Raw genomic sequence first — 12500 nt, forward strand, 5'->3', positions numbered from 1 at the left:
TCAAATCAATAAGTATTCGTTATTCGTTATCACTCTACTTGTTCGAGTTTGATTTAAATAGCATAGTTTGTAAAAAGACTAAATCAGTTAAATCTATTTTCTGGTTTGTTATTTATTATCTAAATGAGTCGATGACGATAAATATGATAGTTAAGATGACTGTGGTGGTGGCGGCGGTGACAATATTAAGGATGGCAATAATAATGATGGTAGTAATTATGATTATCACAGTTTTATTGATAATGATAATAATGATAATAATAATGATAAAAATGATAAGAAAGAAAGCAATAGTAATAATGATAATAATTATGATAATGATAATAAAATGATGATTATGATAATAGTGATAATAAAGACTGATAATAATGACAATGATAATAGCAATATTAATGAGGATATGATGATAATGATAATAGTAATAACAATAAGGATAATCTTAATCGTAATCAATATCATCATAATTATAATCATAATGATTATGAGTATAATGATAGAAATAATTATAATAATAATAATAATGTAAAATAAAGATAATACAAAGTGGCGATTATTTGAATTAAGGATATATGAACAAGCAAGACCACACAAATGCAGAGATTTAGACATAATCATAATTTTTACTGATTATTTATATTTTTTTAAATTATAAAAACGTAAGAAATAAATAGTTACGACTCTTTTTCGAGACCAACCAAAGGCTCAAACAGATAAGTATTCGTTATTCTTATGATGTAGTGGAATAACTCTTGTACGAGTAAGATACGGATTAAATAATATAGTTTGTAGAGAATGTATTATGTGCCTTGTTATGCATTATTGTAATTTACATTTGGGTTTGTGTGCATTTGGATACTAAGAAAGATAAATGAATGGATGATAATAATGACGATGATGATGGCGGTGGTGATAATAGTAATGGTGATAAGGATCAATTTGATAGCAATAGTGATAATGATAATGATAAATATGAAAGCAATAGTTATAAAGTAATAAATACGATAGCAATAGTAATAATGATAATGATAATAAAATGATGAAAATTGTAGTAATAATAATGACTGTAATAATAATGACAATGACAGTAGTAATGAAAATGATAATATAGTAGTAATAGCAATGGTGCTAATGATAATCGTTATAGGAATCATTATCATTATCCTTATCATAATTACAGTCATAATCATGATAAAAAAATAATGATAATAAAAAATAATAAGATTAAATTAACCCTAGGAGCCGATTCTTTGAGCAAAGGATTTATGAATAGGCAAGACAAAATAAATGCAGAGATCTAAACATAATCAACAGATGAAATGTCGGCTCTCGCGGTCTCTCTGCGATGTATATCAGCGTGAGTCCCAGCCGCCTCTCAGTAGTAGGAGAAAGTGCGTTGCGTGAGGACTTCTCGCGCTCGTCTGTCACTTTAGGTCGCTGCGTTGGTGCTGGTGTCGAGACTCTCTTGGTGAGCACTGTGTACCGGTGTTTTGTATGATTTGTATGCTGATGTATATCATCGGCCGGTTTGTTAATACTGTGCGAAGCCTGATCCAATTATTATGAATATGAATGTAGACAGACAAATGCATATCTGCCGGATAGATAGATAAATAAATGTATATCTATCAGATAGATAAAGAAATAAGCCTTTATTTGCATGTCTTTATGTATGAATATTCATTGGGTCGGGCCTCGCACAATTTTAACAAACGTCTCGCACACAGAATTTCAAGATGATTTCATAACTTAATGAAAGTGGTTAACATATGAACATGTCACTAACCATTCATTAACAGTGAATACAGGACACCCTGTATGATAAGACGTTCATGTGTATGACGTTAAAATTCTGAACATGAGAATCAAATCACCCCCAAAACATATATCTCTTTGTGAGCAAATTCAGATAAAGATTTTTCATTATAGTTCAGATTTGTAGTGTATTAATTAAATCTTAGTTTTGTAACAAATATACACTTACGCAGAGAGACGTGGCACCAAACATAGAACATAAAAGACAATAAACTATGGTTTGTGTAAGTTCAGTGTATCATTATTGTGTGCTTGATGGAATTATGAATAAACCAGATGTAGAGGAGTAGTAAAATATTCACAGGAACAGCTTCGCTAACTCAGTAATCTCTAGCTTTTTAGTCTCACCACAGACCATCGTTGGTGTTTTCTGTTTTATATGAATATTCCGATTTCGTAAGGAATTTATGCTACTACAAATCGCATATAACTGTTGACTGCTGATGTGATGAGGTGACTGAAAGATATTGCGCCGTACTTCTCAGCATTTTGCCTCCCACCTCATAAGGTCTATTTACAAATCTATTAGGCGAACATGCAATATCGGTTATATGTTTCCTGTGCACCCTATAGTTTTGTGTATACTGCAACCCGTGTCTGAGTCGCTTATTTCTAAACCGTGTTCATTGCGACAAAATAATAAGACCAGATATCTTAATAGTGCTAATGTCTCTGGCTCGCTTTTGTCTATAGTTAGAAATACATAATATTTTGACTAAGATATATATATGTGCGTGTGTGTGTTTTTATATTCAAATACCAGTGTGTGCATGACCTTTCAGAACCATGAGAGTGTGCGTGCTGCTCCCCGCCCTCGCCCTCCTGTCACGGGCCAGCTGTCAGTGCCTCTCCTCCTCCGACACCTCGCCGCCCCCGCGGCTCCAGATTCTCAAGAAGACGACCCCCTTCAGCCTCGACTTACTCAAGAAGGCTCTCCCTCCGACGGGGAACTTCTTCATCTCGCCCTTCAGCGTCTGGAGCGCCCTCGTCCTCGCCTACTTCGGCTCCCGAGGCAACACGAAGGCGGAGCTGGAGCAGGTTCTGCGGCTCACCAACAAGGAGGACACGCTCGCCCTGTTCAGGGCCCTCGAACGGCGGTGAGTGGGTTGACGCGATTAAACCTACCGAGTGAACCGTTAAGACAGGTGGTAGGTATATATATATATATATATATATATATATATATATATATATATATATATGTGTGTGTGTGTGTGTGTGTGTGTGTGTGTGTGTGTGTGTGTGTGTGTATGTGTGTGTGTGTGTGTGTGATTCTGTGTATACAGTAACGTGTATACAAAAATTATAAAGAACAACAAAAAGATTTTTAAAATTCATATTGTTGGTTTATTCATTTTCGTGTATATGTATATAAAAGTATATACATGTATACACACACACACACACACACACACACACACACACACACACACACACACACATATATATATATATATATATATATATATATATATATAGAGAGAGAGAGAGAGAGAGAGAGAGAGAGAGAGAAATGGACACGAATACCTTGATGATAACAAAAAGGATCATGATTTTATAATGCAAGTAATACCATTATCAGATAATAATTTCTACTAAAATAACACGACTGCAGCTATGACTCCCAAGAAGCAAACCAGAACTACACCATCAACTCGGCTTCGACCAGTCCATTCCCGTCCGAGAATGCGTGGGAAAAGTCCTCGACGACAAAGTGAAGTTAATAGACTTTAATAGGGTAAGAAATACTTGGCTTACAGCTTTATTTTCCTGCCTATTAGATGGTCTTCATCACTTGTAACATCGCAGCATATCCAAAATAGGGATATCAGAATTCATGTAGTTACAGATTCATGGCTCAGTGAGGATACGAACATCATTCTTTATATATATAGTTATGGTCTATTTTTTTTTTTATTATTATTTCTCTGCAAAAAGAGGGTAATCTACACATAATTTCCATTAAATCACTGCATTATCACTTCGTATATACATACACATCTCTGTAACCTGACATTGTATTTCAATTTGTGATACGTTTCCATCTAGTGGTTAAGGGAGTTTTCTGGCAATCTTGGTCTAGTACGAGAAGACAGAAATATGAGCCGAGGCACAGTGATAAAACCTTTTAAGCCTTAAACAAAGTGAAGCACTTCAAACCTTATAGCTTAAACCTCGGGCGCAGTGTGAAAGCCTTCCGTACAAGAGGGCAGATCTGTTCAGCAGACTTACTTTGATCTTGAGTAACAGAGAAAAGCCTTCTGTGGTGATCATTTAATGTATGTAGAATGAACCAACTTCTTCAGTGTTTTAGGGCATCTTCTGTACGTGCCATAAAAGTTAATCCAGAATTCAAGTTTAATCCAGATCTCTAGTGCGCATGCGCAATGGCAGCTTCCAGTATCAACTTTTATTTCATCTCTAGACCAGCATTTACTTTTGAGCTCGTACTTTAATCCTGCCATGCTCAAAATGAGCAAATTAGTCGAACCATTCTGGTAAAAAGGATGAAGTCGAGTTGCCATAAATGTTTATTATTGCGAATAATGAAACTAATTCTGGCATTTTCATGCTAAAGATGTGTATAAACTTTTATCAACATACATTTTCATAAGTCGTGGGATACTTAAACTGCAGAAATAACTCTCGAAAAAAAAAAAAGAAAGGAAATCCCACAAATAATTCCAGAGTTTCAATAACATCACGATTAGGTTTCAGATTTAAAGTACAAACTTTCTGAATCTTTATATTACAATGCCTTCAAAACTACGTGGGAATTTGTTATCATATTCCTCGACAGCAACAAAACACGAAAAAACTCTCAGAAATAAACTGATGTAACTTTTGTTTGACAGCTACAGTTCTGTTGCCTATAAAAAGAGCATTTGAAGTCCTTTATATGGATTTAGTTGTCGTAACACAAATGCACATCCTCATGCTATAAGACTGCCGTATGTATATATATATATATATATATATATATATATATATATATATATATATATATATATATGTGTGTGTGTGTGTGTGTGTGTGTGTGTGTGTGTGTGTGTGTGTATGTATACACACACACACACACACACACACACATATATATATATATATATATATATATATATATATATATATATATATATACATACATACATATATATATATATACATACATACATATATATATATATATATATATATATATATATATATATATATATATATATATATTTTTTTTTTTTTTTTTTCGTTTTCTTTTTTTTTTAGCAAACGTCTCGGTAACAGCATTAGCGTGCGATATGAAACTCAAAGAGTTTGCTAATTACGACCACACAAATACCCGTTCTGGTATTGTGTATTACATCTGTGAAAGTACTGTGGATTTGGATGAAATTTAATCTGGATTTAATGCTGCGTTCGGAACTGCTCGTCTATCTCGTCCAGCCCAGTTAGACAAGATGTTTTGACCGTTCGGAACTTCCACAATCTCGTCCCGGACAAGTATTCTGGCTCGTCCAACTCGCCCTCCTGCGAACCTGGGCGAACAGGACGAGATGACGTCACAGTAATTTTGAATGTAAACATTGACAGTTGCAGGTAACCACAAGATATTGGTGGGTAATCTTATAACCCTTTATTGGTGTTATCAAAGGATATTTTTGTGTTTGTCAGTTGCAGGTAAGTTAAATATGCATCAAAGGAGTTACAAAACCTATGCAGCGTGTAAAATAGACACCAGTATAATAATGAAAAAAAAAATAAATAAAAAATAAATAAATAAATAAAATATGTTTACCTTGGAGTCGGTTGCATTCTGGGCAGAAAGGGTCTTGGAGGTTCCGAAAGCGGCCCACTTGTCCTGTTGGTCCTGGACAAGGTGTCTGGACGAGCAAGACGAGCAGTTCCGAACGCAGCATAACTTTTATGGCGCGTACAGAAGAGACCCTTGTACAAGAAAAATATCCTTTCAAGTTTTTTAACATTTTTTTAAAGGATCTTTAAACTCCAGAGACCAAAATAATCAAACCTGAATCTGCCATCAGCCCGACGCCGCCGCTGCTGACATCAATGCCTTCATCAACGCCGAAACGCGAGGAAAAATACCAAAGCTTATAGAACCCTCCTTTGTTAAAGACGCTAAAATGGTCTTAACTAACGCCGTCTACTTCAAAGGCTTTTGGAAATACCCGTTCAACCCTCAAAGGACCCACAAGGACAACTTTTTCATAAACCCGAAAGCGGCTCTCCAAGTGGATATGATGTCGCAAACGGGAAATTTCAAATATGGTAATGTATGAGAGTTCTTCCTTTATACAAAATGAACCTCCCTATCTTTCTTTGTGTCCAGTTTGCGTTATTACACATTTCCCCCCCCCCATTTTCATTGCGTTTGTATCGATTTGTCGCAAATCAAAATCAATTATGTGTTCATTAGGTGTCTCTCTCTTTATGGGAACATGTACATAATTCTAACACAGAACAAGTTGCCTTACAATGTAAGGAAATCGTAAAATGAATCACCTGTTATTATCACGAACTTCAAATATGTCCAACTCCGTTCCAGTGGACTCGGAGAAGCTTCACGCCCAGGTGCTGGAGATGCCCTACAAGGGCGACGCCGTGTCCATGGTGGTGCTCCTCCCGCGAAGTGGGAGAGCCAAGGAGGTGGACAGGCTGGTCCGACGCCTGAGGCCCAGGAGACTCGTGTCTGTGTTGAAGGCGATGCCCTCCGTCCCGGTGAGAGTCAAGTTTCCCAAGATCATCGTGGAGAGTGCTCTCGAGGATGAACTCATTTCGGTATGTTTGAATTAGGGCAAGGTAAGCGAACCTGGTAGTTTGGGAATGGTAAGCAAAGGGTCGTAGTTTACTGAATAAGGTTAGCAAAGACTGGAATTTTAGTGAATAAGGCTAGTTAAGTCTGGTATTTAGTGATTAAAGAATGGAATGACTTATATTCTAGCAAACAAGTAGATAAAGGATAGAAAGAGATGCAAAAAATTATGAATAGTAGATATTTCATATTAAATGTAATTGAATATTATCGGGTTGCTGTTGAACTCACAAATTGAGGTATAATCTGCTATCACAAACGTTATACATTGATGTGTGTGTGTGTATATATATACATATATATATATATATATATATATATATATATATATATATATATATATATATATATATGTATGTATATATATATATATATACATATATATATATATATACATGTATATATATATAAATATATATATATATATATATATATATATATATATATATATATATATATATATATATATATATATATATATATATATATATAATACCAGCAGGGAACTTTCCTCAATACAGACTAGAGCAGCCCGCGGGATATTTGCTGTTTCAGTCTTACAGGCGGCCGTTTTGAATGATTAATTAAGCCAATACGTTTTACATTCATCACTTACATTCCTATATTTTTTATTCTGTCTTTGCAATGAATGAAAAAGCGCATGTCATTCTGATATATATACATATATATTAGAATATATATATACATACACATATATATGTATATATACATGTGTATATATTCGTATATGTGTATATATATATTTACTTATTTATTTATTTATATGTATATACATATACATCCATATATGTATATATGTACACACACACACACACACACACACACACACACACACACACACACATATATATATATATATATATATATATATATATATATATATATATATATACATATATATATATATATATATATATATATATATATATATATATATATATATATATATATATGGTATGCGGGCTAAGTGTGTCCACTGGGCTGATCCCAACGCCTGTGAAGTTAGGATCGTCATGAAAATAAAGTCATATATAATGTGTTACCATTAGGATCACCATTTAAAATGTGATAGGTAAAATCAACTTAACGTTCAATCACATAATACCAGTTTAAGAAACGTAATCCTGGGACGTTAGATGTAAACCTCTGTTGGCCCTCAAGATGGTGGCTGAAGGGAAAATTGGCTCGCGAAGGGTTTCGAGTTTAAGACTCCGAACTTAGATATCATACCATTACTTCAGTAAAGATTCTGCGCATCTAGTTGCAAAATCGTTACATATTGGTAATAGATATCCCTGAAAGATTAAACTATATTAAATCTAAACTGAGAGAGCAATAAACGATTATTTAATGAAATGAAATACTGATAACCTATTAAAAACTGCTTTGCTTCTTGTAGCGAAATAATGACGCAAAATACCTTTAAAAATAGCCTCGTATCCACGCCTTCCTTCTCCAGACTTTAAAGAATATGGGAATCCGTGACCTTTTCTCATCCGCCGCCGATCTGACCGACTTCACACATGTTCGAGGATTAATGGTGACTAGAGCGATCCACAAGGCCCTTATGGAGGTGGACGAAGAAGGCGCAGAGGCAGCAGCGGCGACGGTGCTCGTTATAACTAAGTCTTCGATGACTCCAAAGACGACGTTCACGTGCAACCGGCCCTTCGTTTTCTACATTAAAGATAACGAGGCGAACAACATCCTGTTCATGGGTGTTTATAGGGGTCTTTGAGGGTCCTCTGCTGGACCTTGTTATCATTATGGTTGGCATTGTTCTTGTTGATTTTAACGTTATTATTATTATTATTTTCTTGTTATTCTTGTTATTATTATTAAAGGTATTATCATTGTTATTATTATCATCATAGGTATTATCATTGTTATTATTATTATCATGGGTATTATCATTGTTATTGTTGACATAGGTATTATCATTGTTATTGTTATTATTATCATAGGTATTATCATTATTATCATTAAGATTATTATTATGATAATTATCATTATATTAAATATTAATTGCATTCGATTGTTATTTTCTTATCTCTATTATTGCATTTCAACATTATCATTATTATTATTACAACTAGTGTTACCATTTTCATCATTATGGTTATTATTATCATTACTACTGCTATTATTATAAACATTATTGTTATCCTCATTATTGCCACTATTGTTATTGTTAGTGTCAAATTTTGTTAGTTTGCCTCCCCTCTTTAAAACTAACACAAAATCATCATTACCATCATTTTTATGCCCCTGACTATACCGTAAAGGACCACGTACTGAAGACCCAGAGGAGACCAAACACTGTTCACACCCCTTCTGTATAAAGTAAAGTAAGCTATGCCAGAGTAAATCCATTGATATTAAGTTGCTTAAATAAAAGTAACTGAGAGAAAATAAACCCTAAAAGGTAATAGTTATTAAAACCAATTGGAATCATAGTTATGTAAAGAGTATTAGAAAAAAAAAAAAAAAAGCGTGTCCTGAGAATCAGATGAAGTATATCAACCTATTGAATCATAATCCTTCCTCAAAAAAGATATATCGTTGTAAACCAGATTAATCCTACTGACGCTCCAGACTGTTTAAAGCGTGCCATTTTTCCTCTTTCCAAGAAAGAGGGTTAAACAAACCTATTTATCGATCCTAGTAGTGACATTGCTGAAACTTTTATGAATGCGCGTGTGCGTTAATGATCAGCAGAAACAAATATCGGCTGATCTTGAGTAACAGAGAAAAGCCTTCTGTGGTGATCATTTAATGTATGTAGAATGAGCCAACTTCTTCAGTGCTTTAGGGCGTCTTCTGTACGTGCCATAAAAGTTAATCCAGTATTCAAGTTTAATCCAGATCTCTAGAGCGCATGCGCAATGGCAGCGTCCAGGATCAACTTTTATTACATCTCTGGACCAGCATTCACTTTTGAGCTCGTAATTTAATCCTGGCATGCTCAGAATGAGCATAAAAAGGATGAAGTCAAATTGCCATAAATGTTTATTATTACGAATGATTAAACTAATTCTGGCATTTTCATGCTAAAGGTGTGTATGAACTTTTATCAACATACATTTTCATAAGTCGTGGGATACTTAAACTGCAGAAATAACTCGACAATAAAATAATAATAATAATAATAATAATAATAATAATAATAATAAAAAACGAAAGAAAGTCCAACAAAGAATTCCAGAGTTTACAGATACAGGAAAGGCAATGTTATATCCAGGTTGGAAAAACAACCCCAACGTATGTATCATATCAGTAGACTTAAAAAAGAAAGCTTTCAATAACATCACGATTAGGTTTCAAATTCAAGTACAAAATTTCTGAATCTTTTTATCACAATGCCTTGTAATATAAACTGCATGGAAATTTTGTTGTCATATTCCTCGATAGCAACAAAAAACACTTCCCTACCCCGTGCCCCACGATCACTCACACGAAAAAGCTCTCGGGGAAAACTTTCCCGCGAAAATAAACTGATGTATCCTTTGTTTGACACCTACAGTTCTGTTGCCCATAAAATTCAAAAAGTATCTGAAGCCATTTATATAGATTTATTTGTAGTAACACAAATACACATCGTCATGCTATAAGACTACCGTATATGTGTAAATATTTATATAAGTTTTATTTGTAGCAAACGTCTCGTTAACAGCTTTAGCGTGTGATATGAGACAAAGAGTTTGCTAATTTCGACCACAAATACCCGCTCTTAATTGTAAAAGAGCAGATTTACTGATAATCGCATGGACGCGTGCGTCTGGTAGTGTGTACTACAACTGTGAAAGTACTGTGGATTTGGATGAAACTTTAATCTGGATTTAACTTTTATGACGCGTACAGAAGACGCCCTTGGACAAGAAAAAAACTCCTTTTATTATTTTAACACAGATACATTTCTTTAAAGGCTCTTTAAACTCCAGAGACCGAAATAATCAAACCTGAATCTTTCATCAGCCCGACACCGCCGCTGCTTACATCAATGCCTTCTTCAGCGCCGAAACGCGAGGAAAAATACCAAACATTATACAACCCTCCTTTCTTGGAGGCGCTAAAATGGTCTTAACTAACGCCGTCTACTTCAAAGGCATTTGGAAATACCCGTTCAAGTCTCAAAGTACCCACAAGGAGAAGTTTTTCGTATCCCCGAAACAGTCTGTCTGTCATATGATGTCGCAAACGGGAAATTTCAAATATGGTAATGTATGGGAGTTCTTCCTTTATAGAAAATGAACCCTACCTTTCTTTGTGTCCAGAGTGTCCCTTGTTACATAATTTTTCCATTTTCATTGCGTCTGTATCGCAAATCAAAATCAGTTATGTGTACATTAGGTGTCTCTCTTGAAATATGTCCAACTCCGTTTCAGTGGACTCGAAGAAGTTTCGCGCCCACGTGCTGGAGATTTGAGATGTCCTACAGGCGTCCATGGTGGTGCTCCTCCCGCGATGTGGAAGGGGATCCAAGACGGTTGAATGGCTGGTCCGACGCCTGAAGCCCAAGAGACTCGCTTCTGAGTTGAAGGCGATGCCCTCCGCCTCGCTGAGAGTCAGGTTTTCCAAGTTCAGCGTGGAGACTACTCTCGACAATGAACTCATTTCGGTATGTTTGAATTAGGGCAAGGTAAGCGAACCTGGGAGTTTGGGAATGGTAAGCAAAGGGTCGTATTTTACTTAATAAGGTTAGGAAAGACTGGTATTTTAGTGAATAAGGCTAGTTAAGTCTGGTATTTCAGTGATTAAAGAATGGAATGACTTATATTCTAGCAAACAAATTACTTACATTCCTATTTTTTTCTATTCTGTCTTTTGAATTAACATATTGGTAATAGATATCCCTGAAAGATTAAACTAAGTCTTGCTACTATTTTAAATCTAAACTGAGGGAGTAATATACGATTGTTTAATGAAATGAAATACTGACAACCTATTAAAAACTGTTTTGCTTCTTGTAGCGAAATCATGACGCAAAATACCTTTTGAAAATAGCATCGTATCTATGCCTTCCTTCTCCAGACTTTAAAGAAAATGAGAATCCGTAAACTTTTCTCCTCCACCGCCGATCTGACCAACTTTGCACCTGGCGGAGGATTACTGGTGAATAGAGCGATCCACAAGGCCCTTATTCAGGTGGACGAAGGCGTACAGACGGCAGCGGCGACGGCGTCCGTTCTGAAAGGGATTTGTCCAGTGCGTCCAGAGAAGACGCTAACGGTCAACCGGCCCTTCGTTTTCAACATTAAAAATAACGAGTCGAACAGCATCCTGTCCATGGGTGTTTATAGGGGTCCTTGAGGGTCCTCTGCTGGACCTTGTTATCATTTATGGTTGGCATTGTTCCTCTTGATTTTACCATTATTATCATTATTATTATTTTGTTGTTTTTTTAGTTATTGTAATTATCATCATTATTATTATTTTATTGTTTTCTATTGTTATTGTTATTATTATCATAGGTATTATCATTGTTATTATCATCAAGATTATTATCATAATTATCATTATATTAAATATGAATTGCATTCGATTGTTATTTTGTTATCCCTATTATTGCATTTCAACATTATCATTATTATTATTATTACTATTGTTACCATTTTTATTATGGTTATTATTATCATTACTACTGCTATTATTTTTAAAATTATTATTATCATCGTTATTGCTACTGTTGTTATTGTTAGCGCCAAATTTTGTTAGTTTGTCTCCCCTCTTTAAAACTAACACAAAATCATTATCATTACCTTCATTTGTAAAGGACCACGTACTGAAGACCCAGAGGAAACCAAACACTGTTCACACTCCTTCTACATAAAGGAAAGTAAGC

At 34.8% G+C, this 12500-nt stretch overlaps 2 protein-coding genes across 2 annotated transcripts in view; both read left to right on the top strand.

Annotated features, from left to right (window-relative positions):
- The first annotated feature begins 1329 nt into the window (after nt 1-1329).
- The window catches only part of LOC113828670 (leukocyte elastase inhibitor), a 42990-nt gene continuing 31819 nt past the window's right edge, over nt 1330-12500 (top strand). Inside the window, exons 1-2 of the mRNA XM_070134282.1 lie at nt 1330-1465; nt 2595-2909. Of these exons, the coding sequence (XP_069990383.1) occupies nt 2599-2909 (311 nt within the window). The 5' untranslated portion in view covers nt 1330-1465; nt 2595-2598. The remainder of the gene's footprint in view (nt 1466-2594; nt 2910-12500) is intronic.
- Nucleotides 3474-8691, top strand: LOC113821903 (leukocyte elastase inhibitor-like; the record flags this gene model as incomplete). The annotated part of the gene is given in 4 exon segments (XM_070134284.1): nt 3474-3550; nt 5850-6093; nt 6371-6603; nt 8118-8691. Coding segments are annotated over 4 exon segments (833 nt in total), but the record flags the coding sequence as incomplete, so codon positions are not given.

Source organism: Penaeus vannamei, chromosome 19 (genome assembly GCF_042767895.1).
Source record: "Penaeus vannamei isolate JL-2024 chromosome 19, ASM4276789v1, whole genome shotgun sequence".
Lineage (NCBI taxonomy): Eukaryota > Metazoa > Arthropoda > Malacostraca > Decapoda > Penaeidae > Penaeus > Penaeus vannamei.